General features: G+C 43.2%; 1 protein-coding gene across 6 annotated transcripts in view; it reads left to right on the forward strand.

Moving 5' to 3' along the window:
• epn1a (epsin 1a) overlaps window positions 1-25,043 on the forward strand; it is a 43,658-nt gene that overhangs the window by 15,615 nt on the left and 3,000 nt on the right. For 4 of the 6 annotated variants that reach the window (XM_084336902.1, XM_084336901.1, XM_084336900.1 and 1 more), the window contains 6 exons: window positions 6,189-6,309; window positions 8,428-8,585; window positions 12,651-12,734; window positions 13,462-13,756; window positions 14,867-15,031; window positions 15,664-15,915. In XM_084336902.1, coding sequence (XP_084193028.1) covers window positions 6,189-6,309; window positions 8,428-8,585; window positions 12,651-12,734; window positions 13,462-13,756; window positions 14,867-15,031; window positions 15,664-15,915 — 1,075 coding nt within the window. Of the gene's footprint in view, window positions 1-6,188; window positions 6,310-8,427; window positions 8,586-8,750; window positions 8,865-12,650; window positions 12,735-13,461; window positions 13,757-14,866; window positions 15,032-15,663; window positions 15,916-25,043 lie in introns of all 6 variants that reach the window. The other 2 variants (XM_084336905.1, XM_084336904.1) reach the window with 2 other exon arrangements.

The following is a 25,043-nucleotide window of genomic DNA, read 5'->3' on the forward strand; positions in this document are numbered from 1 at the left end:
AACTTTCCTCTCTTGTGCCCAGGACCTCTGTGCCAGCGTGCCCCTGTCTGGACCCCCCTGGAACATACCAAGGAGTCTTCCGTCCGCAGTAGCACTGGAGTGCACCTGCTCCCTTTACCCCAAGAACATTCCCAATTCATATCTGTTGTACATTTCTGGATGTAACTCTTGCCTACTTGGGAATACTATTAAACAACCTGAAAACGCTCCATTCTCTCCTCTCCTGTGTTCAGCGATTGGGCTCTGCTTAAAACCCATTCTCACACATACTCCAAAACGTATGCCGTTGCTGACGATCAGAGCATCAAAAAACAACCCCCTTCCCCCTTTGATGCATTCATGATGAAACACAATACCTATTATATACCTATGATTTTGAAATAGTAACGTGTCCAGGCGAGCAACGCAAACGACTTTAGCTAAATTCACATAGCGCTCCATAACTCAGCTTTTCAGGAATTAGCCCGGATCACTCTGAAACTATACAATATTCACCACAGGATAACACGCGAACATATACATGAAAGAATTTACTCTTTTTTTACATGTTGGACGAGAGATAGTGACTGTCAAATGAGCCATAGTATTGTCTCTATAGCTATAATATAGAATATAGATATAGCTCTGCAAACATCGTGACGCACAGTGAAAATAGGCAATGGAAAGCTGGCGCATTGACTACAGGGATGAGGGTAATAGCTGGCAGTGAATGAATTAAAGGTCCCATGGAAAGTAAATAAAATCACTTTTTGGGTAATTTTACACAATTCCTGTGAGAGTATTGAACACATCTGTAAGGTTTTTTTCAATACATTTCATTGTTTTGTATTTTTAATCAAGTACTGTGGAGCCCCACTTTCTGCCCTTCCAATGTCCAAGCTGTTTTTGGCTGGGCTCCGCCCATACTCGCAATGCGCTTTGAGTGACAGTCACCCACCTGCACTAGCAGATACGAGAGAGCGAGAGTCCCCCCCCCCCCCCCCCCCCCCCGAGTTCCCGAATCCCTCCCACCCATTTTATCTAGTGAAGCTGCTTCTCTGTGTGTGATTGGGTTGGCTAGCTAGCGGCTAACGTTACGTTAACTTTATGAGGGTGCATTGCAAAGCTTATTTATAAGCATTGAAGTTTTCACTGCACATAGAAACAGCACAGGGGGGTAAAGCTGGGATTTATAAGCACTCTGGAGCTATGTTGTCAACACTTGAGGAAGTGCTGAGAGTGGAACAGCTGAAGGTCTCTGCTGTCGAAACCGCTTCTGCATTATTTCCACTCGCTGCTCATATAAATGTATCACAGTTGATTGTGGGCGGGCGGTGGCAGATCAGCTCCTATTCACGTCAGCGAGCGAGTCAAATCAGAATGGCTCATTTCAGTGGGGGGGGGGGTTCTTCTCAGCTGAACTGAAGAAATGGGACTGGGTAGAGATTTCACATCTAGTCAGTGTTGGTACAACCCCACATTGCTAGAAAACAATGCAAACCACTGGAAAATGCCATTTATAAGATAGGGGACCTTTAACACATTCAGGGCCATTGGGATCCGTCTAATCTCACTCTATACGGCCAGCATATCAAAACAAACTTTCATTGTGCGTGAGGCTGTTTGTAGAGCTAAATCTATACTTTATATTATTCCTATCTGTCCATTCTCATTGTCAATTGACACTCTAAACCGTCCCTTCAATATGCCTTAAATAAATAAATGTTTCATCAATACGTTCCCATTTTATAGCGTTGTGAATATGAACGTTATAGCAGAATGTTCTGGGGTATTTCCTGGAACGCGAGATAAAGGGTGCTAAGCTAATAACGTTAAATCGAATGGCGTTTCGGCTATAGAGAAGCTAGAGCTAAAACTCAAAATGCATATTGTCGGTATCATGGTTCACCATGAATGCATGAAAGGGGGGTGGGGGACATCGTTTCTGATTATTGATTACCAATAACGGCATTAGCCTCAGTAGCCTTATTCGCTGATCGGCTGGTTGAGTATGATAACAAGGCCTGATCAGCATGTAATTTACGTGAAAAAGCTCTTAACTGTGGCCGATTGGATCCCAAAAAGGATTTCCCAGTTATCGATCGTCATCTGGTAGATCCATATGTCCATTGGCTGATGATATATTCCTTTACTGCATACTGAATTCAGCGTCCCAAAAACTATTCCAGGCCATCGGCTACACGCATAGCTTTAGGCTAACAGAAAATTCCATTCATACTAAAAAAAAAAAAAAACACCGGTCTGTAACAGGGAACACTACATTATCGAGACAGCGCCCCTACGAGGATCTGGCCGGTAATGCACTTTTCCGAATTCCAAGAGTAGGGTAAATCTGCAGTGCCGCAGGGTGACATTGAGTAGGATATTACAATGGAATAAAAGCCAAAACAACCTTACCACGTATATATACGTGGTTGGCCGTCAAGCGTTGGATCCGAAACATGTATATATACGTGGTTGGCCCCGAATGTGTTAAGGTGACGAGATGTCCCCAATTTTGGTGGACAGTCCCTGACCCATGTCAACTGTCCTCGACCATATCCGTTGTATCCTTATAATATCCTTATTGCCTTATAGAAGGTAGAGGGGGGAATTACATTGTAAATAAATCTAGCTTGTTGCAATGTCAGATTAAAAGAAACTCAGTTTTTTGCGCTTTAATTGAGAGAGTGCAAGTGAAATTAATGATATAATGCAGCAATTTTTTTAATGAAAATATAAATAACGGCTCCCACCAGGTATGACTCGTTTCCTTCATTCGTACCAAAAAGCCGTTCAAAAGAGTTGCATCGTTTGCAAACATCACATCACTAATATGGATGGTATGGAGCTAGCTAGTTGGCTAACCAGGCAAACACTCTGGCTGAGGGCCTCATAGAGCCTTTTCTCCTGTTAATCTCCTGTATTTCAGATCAAGTCTCATTCATGATAGTTAATGAGTGTCATTGCAGCTGTTACTTGAACTGGTGATTTGCATTGCATTGCAATATTTGGACATGTTGTAAAAAAGTAGGGCAGTCATCAGTCCTATCTAGAGAAAGTTAACTAGATTCACCATGACAACAGACTGCCGTTAGGCTAAATATGACCTTATTTATCTTGCATCTAAGGAGGGATTTACCCTCTGAAGCCTACATAGACAAAGGTTCGCCTGGACATAGTGTTATATTTCTGCCAATTCTGAGCTTGTTCTTTGAGTCAGTATCAAGTGTTATACCTTTTACCCTTAATTTCTGGTGCAGTGTAAAGTCACCATCATACATTACCTTTGTGTGAGCAATGCATACAATATTGACATAAAAGAAAAACGGCCAGTGAAAAAACCTTCTGTTATGTTGAATTACTCCATAGTTTACCAGAGATCTTTTATTTTTTCAACATGATGTAAAGTTCTATTTAGGTGTTTTTAACCTTTTAACCTACAAATACACCTGTTCCGCAGTGAGTGACAGCCATTTATTTGGATATTGTTCAGGGCGTCTCTTAGCAGACAATGAGAAAATATATCAATTTTGGTGTTTCCTTCATATTTGGACCAATATCTGACCCCCTCCCCCCCTCCTTAACTTACCACCCCCCTATGATGGCATATGGCTTTCCCCATTTTCTGTTGTGGGCTCCTATTAACTCATTCAGGATTAGCCTGGTCCCGTTCTAGCTACGCCACGCTTTAAAGATAGGAGTGCGTCACCTTGTTTGTATAGCTATATCTATATTCTATATTATAGCTATGGAGACAATACTATAGTCATTTGACAGTGACTTTCTTCCGTCGAACAAGCAAAAAAGAGAAAAAAATGTCATGCATACGTTCGCACGTTATCCCGTGGTGAATATAAGTATAGTTTAGGAGTGATCCGGGATAATTCCTGAAAAGCAAGTTATAGGGCGCTACGTGTATTCTACTATAAGCATTGGTGTTTCTTGCCTGGACTCGCTACTATTTCCAAATCAAATGTATATAATAGGTATTATGTTTCATCATGAATGCTTGAAGGGGGGGGGGGGGGGGTCGTTTTTTTATGCTTTGATGGCCAGTAACGTTATTCGTGTTGAACACTACAGACGCTGTTCATTGTTGGATCAAGCTGAAATTGATGTCAGATAGTCCTTACCTTTGGTCGGGGGTATTCCAAAAAGAATATTCCAATTGTCTGATCACAATTTCCAGTATTGGTGTCCATCTGGTCCCGGACATAATTTGGCACAACTTATGGATAGAGTGAGCCAAATGCGTTTAGAAGTGGTCGGATGAAGCGATCTACTCGGCTCCGTCTAAATTTAGCGCCCGGAGGGATTTGAGTGTAACACAGGGTCTGGAACAGGGTTTACTGCACTCTCGATACTGCCACCTGGCAGGACCTGGCCGGTACTGCACCCTCGGGGTCCCAGTATCCCTTTTAACGGCAACATACAGGTCTGTGCAATTGAATAGAATATTAAAATAAAAACGGACCAAATAACGAGTTTACTCGTTGTTGGCGCTCAACCGCTGGCGGCCAATAATGAATAAACTCGTTGTTGGCGCAGAAAGTGTTAAGGTGTCTCTGCATCTTATCCAAATAGCATAGTTACACACATGAATCATCAACAGGTGACTTTCATTCAAGCACCACAATAAATAATATAGTTGTCAGATCAATTGATACAAGAGTAGGTTACCTCAAACCAAAAAAAAATCCTTCACTATGTTTGTCATCATCACTGTCCCAGCTATCTGGCTCAGAGTCCTTTTCATTTATATTATCTGGATCGTCCTCAACATCCACAACAAGTTCCATGTTATTGTTGAACATTATACCTCCTTTCATGTCTTTTTGACATTTTATTATAAAACCAGGGACAAGTGCCTCTGTCCGCTGTCTGACAGCCCAGAGTATGGAGAAACTATACCATTGACCATTTCTAGCATTTCCATTGGCTATAGGCTAAAAGCTCAATGAGAGATAAATAAAAGCACTGGATTTACTAGTCTGCATGCGGAAGACAGAAAAAGACCAATCTAGGCTGTTTCAAGATTTTAGTAAATTCTAAGCTTCCGCGCTCCGTCAAACATGCTGTGGGTGACAGAGAGATACTTCAATTTTAGGCAAAACCTCTCTATTCAGATACAATTTAAAGTAGGGCTGGGCAATTAATCGGAAAAAAATCGCGATCTCGATTCATATACCTATGCAATCTCATTTCTAAGTTATGACGATTTTCTTTTATAAAAAATAAAAAAAAGTAAAAGATTTTTTGTAACTTTTTACTTTACTTTTTAAATGATTTTATTGAAAAAATAAGAATCGTGATCTCAATTCTTAGAGAGAAAAATCGTGATTCACATTTTAGCAAGAATCGCCCAGCCCTAATTTAAAGCGAAGCTTTATCACAAACGGTTCCAAAGATATTTAATGTTGTGTAAAACATGTCTAGTGTTGCGTGGGCACGACACTGCTTCAGAGGGTTAAAGCCATGTATAAACTATGAAACAGAGAACCACCATAATAACACTGCCGGGGTCTAAATGACTTCTGGCATAGAAATTGTCATTCTACCTCGATATAGTCTCAACATGGCCAGCCCAACCACAGAAGCCACACACTTCCTGCTAGCACAATACACTATTGTGAAAAGTAGGCCTACAGGAGCCCTTGGCAAAATTGCAGACTGGCTGTAAGAAAATCAATATTAATATCATTAAGGACAGATATATTTGTTCACATTAATAAACATATTTGGACAACATTTTCTTTAAGTCAACCAGTTTTGACAAGTCAATTGTCATTTAGCCTCACTGATAATTCTGAACTGACATGTGTATTTACTCATTATACATTTATATAAATATAAATGTCTATAGATGGTTTCACTGCAATTGTGTTGCAAAGAAACATCTCTAGCCCAAGTTTATTCCCAGTCAGTTATTGATATTAACAAACACTGCAACAGGAAATAAACTTGGGTCCATTTAGAAGTTTTATGTTATGAAACCATCTGTATTTTCACATTTATTGCTTATTTTTATTGCAAAATCTGCCTCACTAAAATAACGAACTTGCTGATACCTGTAGACACCCTGTTTAGGAGAATAAACAACACTGCAAATTGATTTTATTAAACATTTTTTAATATTTAATGTCAATAAATGGTTGTGCTAATGATGGTCTACTCTACTGTGTGTGTGTGCTTGTGCCATGTTCCAGGGAGTGAATGTGCGAGAGAAAGCCAAGCAGCTAGTGACTCTGCTGAAGGATGAGGAGAGGCTACGAGAGGAGAGGATCCACGCCCTCAAAACCAAAGAGAAGATGGCACAGACCTCCAGTGGTGAGACTCGCTACAGTAACCGGCACCCCGTACCCACCCAGCAAACTAGTTGTGAAGCGGGGTTGAGGTCTATACAAAAAGGGCCCAATGTAGTTCAAAGTGAATAGACGTGGCTTTAAAAAGTCTTAAAGGTGCTGTAAGTGGCATTTCCTTTGTTCAAATCATAGCTCTACACTCTGACAGCCATCACTGATATAGTGTGTTTGGTCAGTAACATGGGTCTCCCAGTCCCTCCACTCTCTGCAGTGAACACAAAATACTTGGTATCCCGTTCCCACTTTATCCAATCAGGAGAGAGAACTCCACAGTGCAAAAATAAGAATTTAAACAAATATGTGCTTGAAACAATTAGAATATTCTGCCAGCAAGTGGAGGGACTGGGGGAGACCCATTTACTGACTAAATACTCTATATCAGTGATGGCCGTCAGAATGTAGAGCTATTTAAAACGTATACAAAAGAAATACCACTTACAGCTCCTTTTTAAAAAGGTCTTAAAATGTATTGCGTTAGGAAGTTACTTCTATGTTGCAATACCTTCTCTGTATCACGTTTTTAATGTGTTTGGGGGAGTTCCCTCCCCAACAATTCAGTTCAGTTATTTTTTATTTCGGGTTTTGGACACATAACAATGGTCATTCAATAAATCGCCAACGTTTTACCATCGTTTTTTTTTTTATTATACATACATAGTACATACATATAGTACACATTACAGTACATACATATAGTACACATTACAGTATAGTATACCTGCTGTATATAATAGTATATATAATAGTATATAGCATATAATAGTTTATACAACACATATATAATGAGATATATAGTACATGATATATACAATATAATATAGTACCATAATATAATAGTATTTTTTTGTATTTAATTTTTTTATTATTTTTCTTTTTAAAACAAAACATAAAATTAGACACACAAGCATTAACAGTAAACATCCAATGTAAATCATAATATAATAGTATATAGTGTAAATATAGTTTAATATAATATAAAAATGTATTATAATATGATTATATAATATAACGTATAATACAATATCATATGTCTTTTTTTATTAATTAAATGCAATTCAATTTAAATTATTTCCAACCATTTTTATGGAAATAAATCAACATGGAACCAATCATCACTAACTTTGCAATCCCCGGTGATAATCAGAAAACACCCAGCTAGCAACTGCACCATGTGCCTAGCAGCCAGGCTTAAGCTAGCAGTCGGAGCCTGACGTAAAGCTTGAGCTAGCAGTCGGAGCCTGACGTAAAGCTTGAGCTAGCAGTCGGAGCCTGACGTAAAGCTTGAGTTAGCAGTCGGAGCCTGACGTAAAGCTCGTAAAGCTTGAGTTAGCAGTCAGAGCCTGACGTAAAGCTTGAGCTAGCAGTCGGAGCCTGGCGTAAAGCTTGAGCTAGCAGTCGGAGCCTGACGTAAAGCTTGAGCTAGCAGTCGGAGCCTGACGTAAAGCTTGAGCTAGCAGTCGGAGCCTGACGTAAAAATCTTTACTTTTGTAACTTTATGGGGAAGTCATATTTTTTGGAAATTCTGGGACTTTTTTCTTTTTTCATACTAATTTTCCTTCTTACTTTTTTTTGCAAGTATGGCCGTGAAATGGGTATTAAATTCTATTCATAGTGGTCGTAAAAAGTCTTCAATTTAACTTTAAGAGCTGGGCGATATAGCCAAGATAACATATCATAATATCTTTCTTAGTTTTGATGGTATTACGGTATTTGGTTTTCCAGTACAACTTTACAATGTGCTAACTGATAAGACATCTTTTTTTAATGTTGTTATCTTGTAATACAGTTGTCATGGTGCTGTTTCATTCAAAATAGTCTATTTTCCAGTTTCTTTCTTTTTTCTTTAAACGTTTTTTAATATAGTGCTGCTAGGAACAACTGTTTGGTTACCTTTAAAAAAAAATCTTGAGTATTCGTATATACGTTTATATATATATCGTCGACGGCGCTCTAGTAAAACTCCATACCTTTGCATGGATCCATGATGACGGTATACCTTCAGCCCTAATTTAACTTGTTGAAACCAGCAGGAACCCTGATTCGGAAGAGTAGCATTCATTTTGTGTATACATTTTTGCTCCAGCCTCCTCAGCCCCCACTGCACCTGGCCTGGGGGGCAGCCTGTCATTGGGCTCCCAGTCTGGAGGGGCGGACCCTGAGCAGGCCTGGCCCCAGAGCTCCGGAGAGGAGGATCTGCAGCTCCAGCTGGCATTGGCCATGAGCAAAGAGGAGGCGGACCAGGTAACGCCAAGCAGGACCAATCCGAGGTCTGGCAAGGGGAGTAGGCATAGCGATATGATAAGCGACCGCAGTACCAATGCTTATAACAAAGTATTTATAGTTGTTGTCCATCACAGCACCTGTTTACACAGAGGGGTTATCAGCTTATTATTCACTACATTACCCACTCACCTTTGCGCTCACCATTTGACCCCTGACCTCCCCCAGACAAGCATGGCCCCTCTGGAGGACGCAGAGCTCCGCTATGCACTCACACTCAGCAAGGAGATTCACCATAAGGTCAGGGGGCATAGGGCGTGGCCGACCGACTGGCCAACCAGCCCTCACCTATCTATCTCTCTTATCTATTGGAATCTTGTCAGACAGACATCAACTGTCAACCAATCAAAGCAATGAATATGAACTCTTTTACATTGTTTCCCTTTGATCAAGAAACACGTTTGGTTTCACTTTGCATTGAGCTCTTTTCTCTGTCATGGTAACTTTGTCTGCTTATATATTATTGGACATGCAAAAGAAAATGGATTACAAAGCACACATGTGTTTAAATGCCCAAAAGAATGGGAATAACTTTGTAATTTAGTTATTGTTAAATTATGCATGGCAAAGACCTCAAGAATATTGGAATGACAAAATTTAACACCAAGCAATTTGTGAGCGATTAATTCTTTCCTCATAATTCTTCTTAAAGCATGCCTCGAACTGGACACTTAAAACACACTGACCTTCTCACTTGCACTCACCTGTTTTGACTTCCCAGGACTATTCTGGACACAGGTATCACTGGAATGAAGAGCCTAGGTAAAGGGTGACAGGGCTCGACATTAACGCTTGTTCACTTGTCCAGGACAAGTAAAAATGTTTGGTCAGACAAGTCGGTATGGTCTCTACTGGCCCAAATGGACAAGTGAAATGTATTGGGGTTAAATGTGATCAATTCTCGCCGCAAATCACTTTGGACATTTCATGTAGAAGAAAAGCCTAGAAAGCAGATGTGAGTCAGCTGGCCTCATGGAGTGTGTTTGTGTGTTTCTATCTGCTATCGAAGCTACGTTTGTTGTCTGCATTGTGCGTGTGAGAGCTGGTGTTCCTCGTGGGAGTGGAGTTGAGCTGCCTCAGTGCTGCAGCTTGAGTTAAGCTAGCTCAGTGCTGCAGCTTGAGTTAAGCTAGCTCAGTGCTGCAGCTTGAGTTAAGCTAGCTCAGTGCTGCAGCTTGAGTTAAGCTAGCTCAGTGCTGCAGCTTGAGTTAAGCTAGCTCAGTGCTGCAGCTTGAGTTAAGCTAGCTCAGTGCTGCAGCTTGAGTTAAGCTAGCTCAGTGCTGCAGCTTGAGTTAAGCTAGCTCAGTGCTGCAGCTTGAGTTAAGCTAGCTCAGTGCTGCAGCTTGAGTTAAGCTAGCTCAGTGCTGCAGCTTGAGTTAAGCTAGCTCAGTGCTGCAGCTTGAGTTAAGCTAGCTCAGTGCTGCAGCTTGAGTTAAGCTAGCTCAGTGCTGCAGCTTGAGTTAAGCTAGCTCAGTGCTGCAGCTTGAGTTAAGCTAGCTCAGTGCTGCAGCTTGAGTTAAGCTAGCTCAGTGCTGCAGCTTGAGTTAAGCTAGCTCAGTGCTGCAGCTTGAGTTAAGCTAGCTCAGTGCTGCAGCTTGAGTTAAGCTAGCTCAGTGCTGCAGCTTGAGTTAAGCTAGCTCAGTGCTGCAGCTTGAGTTAAGCTAGCTCAGTGCTGCAGCTTGAGTTAAGCTAGCTCAGTGCTGCAGCTTGAGTTAAGCTAGCTCAGTGCTGCAGCTTGAGTTAAGCTAGCTCAGTGCTGCAGCTTGAGTTAAGCTAGCTCAGTGCTGCAGCTTGAGTTAAGCTAGCTCAGTGCTGCAGCTTGAGTTAAGCTAGCTCAGTGCTGCAGCTTGCAAACAGCCAGGAAAAACACCAAAACATCCATCTACTTATTTTCTGAAGCCATGAATGATGATGGGCTGTTTATCAGTAGTCTAGGCTGTTTTCGAGCGGTGTGTGATCTCTCTCTGGTGTGTCTTACACAAGCCTGCACACCCATCTCTCGCAGCAGGTAGAGCAACCCGTCTAATGAATGCACATGAGTAAGCTAGTATCTGCTAAACTGGGAGTAAAATTGCAGTTCTTTACATAATACTCCCAATGCTGCAAATTGTTGAACCACATGTGCTTGCATGGTGTTAACGGTTAGACAGACCACACGTGGCTAACTTAAATAAATACCAGGAAGACATACAAGGATTGCAGGTGATGAGCTGCTTTCTGATGTGTGTGGAGAAACATTGGGCCTAATTCCTGAAAATATATGAAGGAATAGATGGACCTACCTATGTTTAGCCTATACCAGGCATTTTATTTATCAAGAACCAATTTATGATCATTGTTTAAAATTACACACTGGTAGACTGTGCTGTAAACTAGGCTGTGTGGACATTTGACAGATCACAGTATAACAAATCTGCTTTGGTTGTCTTGTGGATGTGGCTTTCCATTTAGTGTGTGTGTCTGTCTGAGTGAGTGAGTGGATCAAAATCTGGTGGCAGAAACTTGGCAAATTGACGCAACATACATTATAGCACAAAGACACTATTTCTTTTAAATGGCTGTTCTTGGGAGTAGTGAACGCTTCCTCTACGTGTTGAAAGGACAAGCTTAATGTCAAGCCCTGAGTGTGCAAGGAGGAGTGTGCACCTTGAGGCCTTGTTGTGTGCAGGTACTGACTTAAATGTTCTGCTGTAGTTGGTGCAGTTGCCCATCTACCAATACGATAGTTTATCTTGGAACAATGCAGTGCAGATGAATGCCGACACACAACAAGGTCCAAAAGGGATTAGCATGGGGTGTATGATCAGTGTTGGTTCAGTTTCGCTGGCTCAACTTAGCTTACAATAGTGTAGTTAGTTGTTGATGCAGGTAAAGGAAGACACTCGTCCGATATGGTGCTTGTTAAAAGAAGGTGAGAACTGGAAAGGCTATCTTCAGACTCCCGTTTGTAGAAGTGAAAAGGCAGACTTGAGGACCAACTCTGTACAGGTTGTGCCCTTTTTGAGCATATGGTCCCTAGACGCTGGTCTAAGGTCAGCTTATCAGTTTCGACCATGATTGGTTCAGACTGTCATTTCAGGATATGCAGTGAAAGTGCATAATGTTATTTGATGAAATGCAAACAACTTTTGGAGACGCCCACCCTTGTTTGATTCCTTGGCATGTGTTGATCTTTCAACTATCTGTTTTGGTCGCTCTGATACTTTGTCACCACCGTCTTCCCAGCTTGTAGTTCACTTAAAAAAACAAGAGTAAGCGAGCCTCGTTGAGCCAGACCCAGCCTCGACACTCACGCGTGTGTGTTTCAACAATGGGCAGTCGGTCAGTTAGGGACATTTGCTATTGTAGGCCGACCCTCCAGGTCCGGCGATTACAACTGTGCTTATAGTTTGAATGGTTGCACTGTGGTGCAAGACACCGGACCATGTTGACTAAATGTAAAGCGGCTTTGTATCGAGCGAGCAAACGTTCACTACCTAGGGAGTTGTTATGTTAGACATAAGTAAGGCTGAGACGATATGCCATTTGGAAGAATCGATAAATCGGGACAAAATGTTCGATAAAAATCGATTCTTTCTATTATTATTTTGCATGTGTAAAAATAATTTAATTAAATTTATTAAAGAAAAGAACATTTATTTAACGTTAGTTTGTGTGTGTGTGTGTGTGTGTCACGTGCACTCACTGTCGTTTTTGCGATGCTGTAGTTGGCCCACGTCACACACGCAAGCTAACGTTAAATACATTTTTGTTTAGTTTTTTGACATGCACATTTTATGGATTTCACGCAGTTATCGGTAAATCGATAAGTGGTCTCAGCCTTAGACATAAGCAATCAAAACTGCAACAGCCAAGCGACCAAACAAAAATGGGCCGTGTCTGGCGACGACGATGGGTCTACTACCGAAGTTGACATTTCATCAAGTGATGCACTCTTGGCGTACCGTCCGTAAACTGATCCTACACCTGTGCCTACGGGCAGCGCAGGGGTCCAGCTGACATCACAGCTGTGTGCGTGTGATTGGCAGGAGGAGCGACTGCGCAGAGGTGACGACCTGAGACTGCAGATGGCCATCGAGGAGAGCAAGAGGGAGAAGACTAAACCAGAGGAGGTGTGTGTGTGGAACGTGTGTGTGCGCACACACTCTTTAGACAACAGTACCGCTCTGTTCCTCTCTCGCTCTCCCGGCGTTACCTGCTCTAGCTGTGTCTCTCACCTGTGTGTTGGTGTGTGTCCTCCTAGTTGAAGCCCAATGGACCTGTCTCAAAACCCTGCCCTCTTTTCTTGATCCTCCAATCACAACTGTCGCTTACCTCGGACAAACTTGGTTTGTCCGAGGTAAGCGACAGTTGTGATTGGAGGATCAAGAAAAGAGGGCAGGGTTTGAGACAGGTCCAATTCAAAGTCCCCATGTGCAGCCGAACGCTGTTTCTCAACTGTTGCCATCATTGAGGACCAGCGAGAGCGATAGGCTTTTCTCTCTTTTAGGGAACACTCGGAGCTAGATATGCACCTTGTGTTGATTTGATCTGGGTCCGTTCTATCTGGCTGGATCAGTATAGGTTCATGAACAAAGGGGTTGAGAAAATAGTGTTCACAACGCACGCTTGTTCACACAACTAGCTTATTAAACTGTGTGCATTTCTGTGTGAATACGGGTGTGTAATTCTGTTATTCTCTCTCTCTCTCTCTCTCTCTCTCTGTCTCTGTCTCTCGGTTGCCCACATTTCCTCTTTAAACAGCTTTTACTCACCACAATGAGTGTGACTATTTTGCCGTGTGTGTGTTTGTCCCTAACCATGACAGTGTAATGTAACCTGTACTATCACCCTGTCCAGAGTGCTCTCATGGAGCTGGGTGCCGTGGTCGACCCCTGGGGGGCCCCGGCCGCCGCCGCCGCCGCCTCAATAGGCTCCGCGGGCCCCTCTCCCCCACCCACAGTCCCCGCCCCCTCTGCCTCAGGCCCCTGGGGTGCGGCGGCGGCTGCCGACCCCTGGGGAGCGGCCTCGCCCACCTCTCCCCCGTGTGCGGACCCCTGGGGCGGGGGCCCGCCGCCCACGATAGCCCCTCCTCCGGACCCGTGGGGGGAAACCTCCAACAGAGTCAACCACGTCGACCCCTGGGGAGCCTCAGGTGAGTGGCCCCCCCGCGACACCGGTGTCCGCTCTGGTCTAGCTCTCGCCGGACCGCTGCGAACCTGACGGAACCGACGAGAGAACTGTATCTGTACAGGAAATGAGGAAAGGCTGCGAGGTCCGCATTCTGCATTCCCTCCATTCCATAATGTTTTGCAATCCTACTTCCAAAAAAAAACTGGCCCCCTATTTTCATTTCCTGTTATGTCTCCATGGTGTCCTCACCGCTCGTCCACTCTAGATGCTCTCAGTGCATCAGGAGGACCAGCCAGCATGCTGAGTCCGTCCTCCCCACGGCCTCTAGACCAGGGGATGCTTTCTTTTATCCTCTCGTTTCTGCTCAGGACTGACTGTGGCTGTGTCTCCAACAAGAGCGCTCTCTCTCTCTCTCTCTCTCTCTCTCTCTCTCTCTCTCTCTCTCTCTCTCTCTCTCTCTCTCTCTCTCTCTCTCTCTCTCTCTCTCTCTCTCTCTCTTCTCTTTCTCTTTCTCTTTCTCTCTCTCTCTCTCTCTCTCTCTTTTTTTCTTTCTTTCTTTCTCTTCTGGCCTCCGTGTGCTTCTCTTTTATTGTTTTGAGGTTAGCCTCTTCTCCTCCTCAGTGCCTCTCCTTCTTACCTCCACTGGCCCGGGCATCATTGAAGTAGTACGACAACAGACCCAGTCGGGACAGATCGGAAATCTGAGACGATCACGGCATAATTTGATCTGTATTGATTGGTATCCGGCGGCTATATTAAGCCTGATCAAAATTCTTATCCTTTTTTGTAAACAGTTATTCAATTACCAAGCATATTTTACCTATATAGGAAAATATCGGAGCAGTACTCTGTATCGGGGCAGATTCTCGATATTAAATTACTCGGATCGCGATTGTGGGACATCCCCAGAACTATGGCGGGACGTTCACGGAAGAATTTGCTCTCTTTTCACCTCATCTCACGCCAGTCAATTCAGTGGGAGTAAAGGGAGAGGTGAAGAAGGGGAGAAACACCGCTGTTGGAACGCAGCCCGGCTCTCCTGCTCCCCCTGTGGACGGTGCCTGTAGTGTAAAGTGTTGTGTGTTGTGTTAACCCTCCCCTCCCCTCCTGCGTGTGTCCCCCTCCCCCGTAGCTGTGACCCCCCCCAGTGCCGACCCCTGGGGCCCCCAGGTGCCCCTCAGCGCCTCCTCCTCAGGGGCGCCAGTAGACCCCTGGGCAGGGGACGGGGCTCTCCCTGCCTCTGACACTCTCACCTCTGACCTCTGGAGTGGCATCGCCACACACACTAACGGCACAGGTACATTCACCACGCAGTGAGGCATCCTCACATCTTACAGACACACCCTCACACATAAGGACGACATCCTCACATCTTACAGACGCAGCCTCACACATAAGGACGACATCCTCACATCTTACAGACACACCCTCACACATAAGGACGACATCCTCACATCCACAGACACACCCTCACACATAAGGACGACATCCTCACATCCACAGACTCATCCTCACACATAAGGACGACATCCTCACATCCACAGACTCATCCTCACACATAAGGACGACATCCTCACATCCACAGACTCATCCTCACACATAAGGACGACATCCTCACATCTTACAGACGCAGCCTCACGCGCATCACGTGGACTCAAAGACACCGACACGAAAGGTACACGTTCATTTTTCACTTCACAGAGACTCACGAATCAACAGAACAGTCGTCTTGTCCTACATGTCGTCCTTCTTCAGTGTGACTGTGTGATAACGCTGTATATTGCGGTCAATCCATACCATGCCAGTGGACTCCTGTACAACGAATCCTTGTGCATCTGTTTATTCTCACTTCTCCCGTTTCTTCTTTTTAAATTATTATTATTATTATTATTTTATTTTTATTTTATTTCTATTCCTCCTTTTTCTCAGGAGATCCAGAGCGGCGGGGGTCCTCGGCGATGGGGGGGGGGGGCGACAGCTCGTGCTCCCCGGTACCCTTTGGCCTCTCCTCCCTGGGCTGCCCCCCGTTTCCCGTTCGGAAGACCCCGGAGTCCTTCTTGGGCCCCAACGCGGCGCTGGTGGACCTGGACTCCTTGGTGTCGTCTAAACCCAAACCCAAACCGCCGCCTCCTCCCTCCATCTCCTCCTCCTCGGCACACAACCCCTTCCTCCAGACAACAGGTGGGTCTGCGGTGTACGGGACGACGCCTTGGAGTGACGTGTGACGTCAGGAGGATTGTGTTGTAGAACAGTGGTCACCAGGGCTGTCGAGTGTTAACAGTTATCCCCCGCCAGTAAGAATATTGACCGAAGGGGAGCTCCAGTAGCTCACCGCGTACCTCGAACGCTATTTCGGCGTCGGGGACAACCGTGCGCGTCACGGATCTGGGGTAGCGAGTTCGACTCCCGGACTAGCCGTATTTTCTCAGAGTGTCTTTCCCCCGATCTATACCCCCATTCAACCTGTTTCTGTCGGTCATACTTGACCAGAAAAAGCGATAAACGCGAAAAGAACCAGCTGACTGGTCAAAGTAAAAAAAAAAAAAAAAAAAAAAAAAATATTGACCGAAACGGTTGAATGAATGAATGATTTTATTTCGGTCTTCTTTTATATAAGGCAATGTACAGTAGTAGCAAATTTATAAAAAAAAAAAAAAAACGTGTACCGACCCTTTTTACATTACATTATTAATAAAACAAAAAAACATAATTCAGTACCCAATTTTGCAAAAACAAAAGGTTACAGAAGTTTCATAGTTATAGTGTACAGTTTATACAGTAATATACAATTTATTTTTGTCACGGTTGTAATACAGTTATATTATAATCAAATATAATTAGGATTATAATAAGGTTTTATATTTATGTATCTTATATTTGAACAATTTCTTAAATGTACGTATCGAACTACACATTTTTTATTCGTTGTCACAGTTATTCCACAGGTTTACCCCTTTAACTCTTTCTCTGCCACGCTGGGAACGGGATATGGCTATGTGCTGCCACGCAATAAACCAATGGGGCCTAACAAAAATAATAGTTGGTTTCAGGTTGGTTGTCAGTTTGGCCATGGGTAGGTAGGGAATTTATTTTATTTTTATTTTTTTTTTATTCTTTCCCACGGCGACTATGGATAGGGAATTTCTTTATTTAATTAACCCTTTCACTGCCACACGACAGAAGGTTAGCCCTTTACTATCACACAACCGACGGCGATGCTCCATCATTAGCATCATTAGCTCCGCATCCGCGGAGCTAATGATGCTAATGATGGAGCATCGCCGTCGGTTGTGTGATAGTAAAGGGCTAACCTTCTGTATTGTCACAGTGAAAGGGTTAACCGGCTGTCGTGTGGCAGTGAAAGGGTTAAAATGTTCACAACAACATGGATGCATGTACTCTGCCAGCATGTTTAATATCCATAATACTAAATGTTTGACTAAGATTTCTATGAAACTTTATTCTAAAAAAAAAAAAAAAAATGATTTTTTTTTTTTTAATATATAATTTTTTTTTTAAACTCATAAAATATATTGGGTCGCACCTAAATCGGCAGGGTCGGTCGGCAACCTGAAACCAACCATTATTTTTGTTAGGCCCAATGGAGTCGGTCCCCTTGTTTGCAGGCCTATAACTATATTCTATATTATAGCTATGGATGCAACACTATGGCCCATTTGACATCGAGTATCTATCGTTCAAGATGTGAAAAAGATTTTTTTTTTTTTTGTATCCATACATTCCCGTTTTATACCGTGGTGAATATAAGTATGGTTTCAGAGCGGTTTAGGGTAATTCCTGGGTGGCTTGTAATAGCATGTGACGTATATTATACTTAATCCATTGGCATTTCGTCCCTATACATGCTATAATAAAAAATTCAAATACATACTAGGGCTCTACAGTGCGACCATATTGCTCGCATATGCCCCTAGAAATATGTGTGTGCGAAACGGAAAAATCAATTACTCACACGGTGTGCGACTCAAGATTACAGCCTCAATCGTGCTTTTTTCTCCGCTATAATCGTTCAAAAACTACAAGTCCCACATTGCACTCAAGCCAACGGTCCAATCACAGTAGAGTGACGTGACTGGTTTAAAAAAAAAGAAGAAAGAAAAAAGGGAAATGACCAATCGGAAGCTCCCATTTTCTCTTTTACTTCCTGAGAGTCCGCCATTGTGATATGCGAGCGTTTTCTGAGACACAAGTAACATTAAGTTAATGTAATATTCTAGTCTTACCAATAGCAATAGATTTGAGAACACCTAGATGTATCGATAGCAATAGTAATATAACGTTAATGCAACAAAACTAATGCCTTGCTTTGTTAATCATAACGTTGATGCAGTAGCGTATGTCGTTGTGTTGGCTGTAACTGACATGACAATAACATAACGTGTACACATTTAAATTGCGATAATCGATTCTAACATTTTCAAATCGATGCAGTTGAATTTTCCCCTTAGGATCGATGCATTGCGATGCATTGTTACACCCCTACACCAAAGTAACCGGCCCACTGTGTATGTGTGTACAGCTAACTTGGCTAGCGTTATCAACACGCAGAGGTGGGCAATAGGGTCCAGCTGCAGCGCCGGACGGCCAGAGTGCAAGCGGTGTGACGTAATTGTCCGAATCTACCTGACACGCAAACTCATAAACAATGTTTCTGGACTGGAGGTGTACAGTATTTCAATAGGCAACCCTGAAAGGATTATTTTTCTAGAAGAGCAACACTAGCTCCCCCCTCTACTGATGGCCCTGGTGGTAATGCCAGTGTCTCCCTTTTGTTCAATGTCACTGCCTTTCTTATTAGGCCTAGTTGTTGGCTACAACTTTGCCACAGTAGGCATTAATCACTTAATTAATAGTTCAAATGTCTGTGTCCCATTCCCGTTTGCACACGCAGATACACACACACGCACACTGTGGGCCAGTGACTTTGGTGGTATGTGCTATTGCACAGATGTGTGTCCCGTTCGCGTGTATGCTTTCTACAACGCAGTTGGGTTTCCGGGTTCCTCTGATTGGCCACTAAGCCCACGTGACCCTACGCTATTACGCCGCCCTTATCGCCGCCAGTTATCGCTTACGCCCGCGCATGAGCCGCGACACGCCCCTCAGCCAGCCAGCAATACTAAGCTCCAGTTAACCTAATTTATACCGTAACGAATCATTAAAAAAATATACCGTTAACTGGAATATGTTGTTTCTTTACACATATGTTGGATTATGTACAAATCTAATCATGACATTTAAGACATGCATGACATACAGATATATATATCTCTGACTCTGAGCACCTGAAGACTGTGCTATTAAACCAGCAAGTGCAGCACTATGTCAGCAGAGTAGAGCTTCCACTACTGCGCTGCAACACAACTAACACAAGACTAGAGTGAACAAAAACGCTCATGGACCTCATGGTCTGTCATTGAATGCTCGTGTGTGTTGTTTGTTGGATTCGTTTTGGATTATTTGGCCACCAAAACAACTATCAAAACGTACACGGACCGCGGTCTCATGTTGACTGGCTTGTGTTGTCGCGCTGTGTGCAGACACTGGATGAACCCGCCCACCTCTACCTTTGATTGGCTTACCATGGCATTTTACTCAACCTCAGCCAATCGCGCGCTGAGGTTGGCTGAGAAGGACTAACCTCGTTCCCAGCTTTATAGAATGCCTCTCGGCGCAGAGATCTTTCTGATGAAGCCAGAGTTGCGCGATTTCTTATTGGTTTACATTTACATACACATTTACATTTAGTCATTTAGCTGACGCTTTTATCCAAAGCGACTTACAAGTTCTGTACGACAAGCCATCAGGAAGGGCACAACTCTATCAGCTGAGTAACAATGTTCATCAAAGTGTTGAGTGCTACAGTGTAGGTTAATTTATTAGGACAAGTGCATGACAGTATGGTTAGTTAGGGTTAGATAATTATTATTTTTTTTTTTAATACAGATAATGGTTGTCATAACAAACCAATTACATAATCCAACATGTGTGTAAAAAAACAACATATTCCAGTTAACGGTATATTTTCTTAATGATTCGTTACGGTACTACTCTGCTGACATAGTGCTGCACTTCCTGGTTTAATAGCACAGTCTTCAGGTGCTCAGAGTCAGAGATATATATATATCTGTATGTCATGCATGTCTTAAATGTCATGATTAGATTTGTACATAATCCAACATATGTGTAAAGAAACAACATATTCCAGTTAACGGTATATTTTTTTAATGATTCGTTACGGTATAAATTAGCTTAACTGGAGCTTAGTATTGCTGGCTGGCTGAGGGGCGTGTCGCGGCTCATGCGCGGGCGTAAGTGATAACTGGCGGCGATAAGGGGGGCGTAATAGCGTAGGGTCACGTGGGCTTAGTGGCCAATCAGAGGAACCCGGAAACCCAACTCCGTTGTAGAAAGCATACACGTGTCCCGTTCCCGTTTGCACATGCACGCACAGTACAAATATACATATATTTTTGAGAAAAAAAATAAACTCTGTTACTTGAAATATTTTCACTGTGCTCCTAAATATTTTTGGGTGCTCCTAAATTTCTTTGTGTGCTACTTGGGAAAAAGGTTAGCGTAGAGCCCTGCATATGATCGGTATATATAATGTTCTATCATGAATGCAGGCGGGTTCAAATGCATGATTAATTGATTGTCAATAACGGCATTCGTTAGTACAACAACATACGCTGATCAGGGCGATTGCTATGAAAACAAGGCACAATCAAGCTGAAATTGACGTTAAATTGCTCTTACCTGTGGCCGGTGGGATTCCAAAAAGAATATTCCAATTATTTGATTGCCATCTGGTAGATCGTATGTCCATTTGGCCCACGACATAACCCACCACAGCATAATGAATCGGGGGTCCCAAAAATTATTCAATGCGATCGGGTGAAGCCCGAGGTTACTAAAAAAGTCCGCCCGGAGGCATTTCATCAACGCACAGCCCCATACACGGAGTCTCAAAGGAAGTGCAAAACCGGACGCATACCACCAGGCGGCGGTATTGGACTTTTGCGATCTCAGACTCATTCCCTATGGTAACACCAGCCTTCCTGGATGGATAATGAATGGAAATAGCGAGTAAAAGAAATAATGATCAAATAACGAGTATACTCGTTGTTTGATTGGCGGCCAATAACGAGTATACTCGTCGTTGGCAGTGAATGAGTTAACAGATATACATCTACTTTTTATATTTGTCCTTGCCTTTGTGTTTTTGAAGACACATGTTCCCCTGAGTTTATACTGGCTCTCTCTAGTTTGGAACAACTTCTGAATGCAGCTGCGAAGTGAGTGGTTATGTGCTTTATACATTATTAGTGCTAAAAAGTTGATTAAGATAAGATATTCCTTTTATTGATCCCCCCTCTATTGAAATTCGGGCGTCATGGCAGCATGGGGGGGGGGGAGGGACAGTTATGGGCATGGTAATAGTAGAAAGACATACATTTAGGCAATACAATTATATAAAGATACAAATTTAACAGTTTAAACAATAGAATTAATTCTGAATATAAGAACATGAGAATGTAAACAGTGTAATCAAAGGTGCAGATGAGAGTCTGATTGCCAGACTTGTGGCACAGTGGCCAGATCGGCTGACCTTTTCAGTTCCCTAAAGTTATTTGCGAAAATGTCCTCAGATTCACTGCGAATAAATGATAAATGTTTTACAAAGAGGTTTTGCACATTGTGTGCATTGTGGCTCGTTTCCACTGTACTGTAGGGATGTTACAGTACGGGTAGGCTTGCCGTTTTACCTGTGTTGTATTTCCAGTATACACCTGGGCCCTCATTTATCAACAGTTCTTAGAAAGTGTTCTACTTTCGTTCGTAAGCACAGAATTTAGAATGTGTGTACGCACAAAAAAATCTGGATTTATCACACATGCGTAGACGTGTCCCACGCACACCGGCAAGTACTCCGTGTTGATAAATGTTCTACGCTCCGCACTCGTGCACAATTTTAACACTTTGGGTGCCGGGACACGTCTTCTCACGTCTTTGCTGGCCATGCTAAAGTTGCCGGGGGACGCTGTACAGCGTCCTTATATCAATATTTCAAAAATCTGCGATCGGATTCATAATGTCCCTCCGCTGGCCTGAGATCCACCAGCAGGACCCACTGAGCTCTCTGGCGGTTCAGGAGCGCCATCTGGTGGCCGATCGGCGCAACCGCTTAACAGGAAGCGCAGTAGAGGTTTTGCTAGACGTCCGTATTGCTTCCGGCCACTCGGTACATGTCCCGTGACTCTAGCTCGTCACACTACATAGCGATCGATTGCCAATAACTCGATAAACAACATGATTTGGACGTATATACCATTATACAAGCTGGAGATGGACCGGGTAATAATATATCCCATAATGATAAAATTTCTACTCGACGATGATCGCCCAACGGCGCGCGGAGACTGGGGTGAGTTTCAGCGTGTAACGCTACCGTCTTCGATAATAACTGATATTATCAACATTTGACCCACATTAGATGATTGGTATAACGCTGCCCACGGAATTATAAACGCCCCCTCGCCCATCCGGTCAACATCAGATGACGTGTAGTAACTTCTAGAAGTACGTCTAGTTGGAATTTTTTATATCGCGCTGATTGCCATCAAACTGTATTTCATCATCAATATAATGCATTTGGGGCTATATATCACGTTCTGGAGAAAGCTGCAGAAAGAGATGAAAACATACTTATACATTAGACCATACTTTACTATGAATATGTGAATGAAAAGGTTTAACGTTGCTACACAATGAACAATACATATAGGACTTTGAATGGGCCCTAATAATGGCAATGTAGCAATAGAATTGAAAAAGTTATAGCCCTGCAAAGAAGGGGACTTTCTCCATAGACAAATAGCGCTGGCAATCTATGGTATATCATTCATTTAACCTTAGGCAACCAAAGTGTTAAGTATTTGCATATAGAACTGCCCGTAATTAACCATATACGGTAATGGAACACCCCCATGAAATGTGGAAAAGTGGACTAAGCCGAGCGAAGCGTGTTATGGGAGAAATACGTGACAGGCTGACAGACATGTACACGTACGGTGATGTCGGATATGATATCTATTAACTTAAAGACCACATTAACTAATAAAGACCGTGCTGGAATATGACTGCCTTTTTCCGTTTTGTTCTATTAATACCCAGGGATTAAAGTTCTCCTCAATTTTATTCCAAATCGCGACGGATTTTCCGTCAATGTTCTACCTGCATATTATTTGTAGAGGCATACAATCTATTTTGTTGTCGGTATTAGGTAGCCTATATGAATGACATATAATAGCAGCCATAGCCTACATTATGCAACAGTAACTTGCGCATATATAATATATCATATCATATTCCTATATTTCTCCCAGGAATCGTGGGGCTCTGGGGAATAAATGTTGGGAAGACCCTGCCATTATAGCCTATCCTTTATAATGTTATAGGCTATTTCATTTACAGTTTACTCTATCAGCCTACCCAGCATGTAATACGTTCTTTGTTAGAACTCAACTCGTTATTATTTTGCGCATAGATTGCAGAAATACGGGAACGTTTTGATTTATATTTAAAAGGCTTTGACACTAAACGAAATAAGTGGAATTTCGAAGCTGCAAGCAGAATACAAGTCATATCACCCACACGATATGCTACCTGTATCCAGAGCATGTATGCTTTTCATTCATTTAAGACACATTTATTGCAAGGGTTTTGTATACACATAAACTCAACAAATAACCTCTGTTCTCGTTGCAATGCGTTTTTAATTCTTTCTCATACAGTAGGAAGGGGGAAGAACACTATATTGTGGGTGTTCATATGACTTGTATTCTGCTTACAGCTTCGAAATTCCACTTGTTTCGTTTAACAATGGCAAAGCCTTTTAAATATAATCAAAACATTCCCGTATTTCTGCAATCTATGCGCAAAATAATAACGAGTTGAGCTACGCGGAGCGCAGTCGGTACACCCCGTATATTCCGATAACGCTATATATAAACCATGCTGCATTCATTCAGAAGGAAAGACCTATTATTCCAAATGCTATTTATAGGGTTTTGACCATAATTACACTACTGTTGCTATTTTACAATTAACTATAATGAATTACCGGGGTCATACAGAACACGTCAGTCAAACTAATGAACGAAAGCTTATTTCCGCGTTGAAACTAATGCATGGAACTGATGAGAGCATAATGCCGTCCGTCTGCAGTATCCATATTCTACCGCCGGGCGCCGCCAGGTACGCACGGCCTGAGCTGTGCGTAGATATACGCACAAAGTCAAGTTCACATTCAAATTGATAAGTCACACACTTTGCTTAGAAATGATCGTACGCACGGGTTACGCACATATCTGTGTGTACGCAACGTTGATAAATGAGGGCCCTGCACTGGTGCCGCTGTAGGTGTTGGTAGGAGGAGCCGAGACAATAGAGGGAGGGGTTACTGGGCCCTGCACTCGTGCCGCTGTAGGTGTTGGTGGGAGGAGCCGAGACAATAGAGGGAGGGGTTACTGGGCCCTGCACTGGTGCCGCTGTAGGTGTTGGTGGGAGGAGCCGAGACAATAGAGGGAGGGGTTACTGGGCCCTGCACTCGTGCCGCTGTAGGTGTTGGTGGGAGGAGCTGAGACAATAGAGGGAGGGGTTACTGTAGGTGTTGGTAGGAGGAGCTGAGACAATAGAGGGAGGGGTTACTGGGCCCTGCACTCGTGCCGCTGTAGGTGTTGGTGGGAGGAGCTGAGACAATAGAGGGAGGGGTTACTGTAGGTGTTGGTAGGAGGAGCTGAGACAATAGAGGGAGGGGTTACTGGGCCCTGCACTGGTGCCGCTGCAGGTGTTGGTAGGAGGAGCTGAGACAATAGAGGGAGGGGTTACTCCGCCTACTGGGAGGAGCTGAGACAATAGAGGGAGGGGTTACTCCGCCTACTGGCGCACGTTTCACAACACAATGGAGTTGTTGAGGCTATGCTGTACTTTTTGGTGGGCATTTGGTTTTAGGTTAACCGTAGCTATTTTGTCAAATGCAAAAAAGAGTGGAAGCGATTGAGTCTGAGAGGAAGACATATTTTCAACTCGAGTGAACCTATAGTCTCCATTTGCATCTTTCAATTTATCATTTCGATGCGACTCAATCACAGATCAAATATCCAATCTCTTTTGTTCCCCATACGCTATGCTCATTCTACGGAGACTGAGTTTCACAGCCTTGTTGATAAAAAGATGAACGGCGGCGTGGCGGCGCAAAAAAACGTGTCTTTTAAATACTTGGC

This window comes from Notolepis coatsorum (genome assembly GCF_963971535.1).
Source record: "Notolepis coatsorum genome assembly, chromosome: 19".
Taxonomy (NCBI): Eukaryota; Metazoa; Chordata; class Actinopteri; order Aulopiformes; family Paralepididae; genus Notolepis; species Notolepis coatsorum.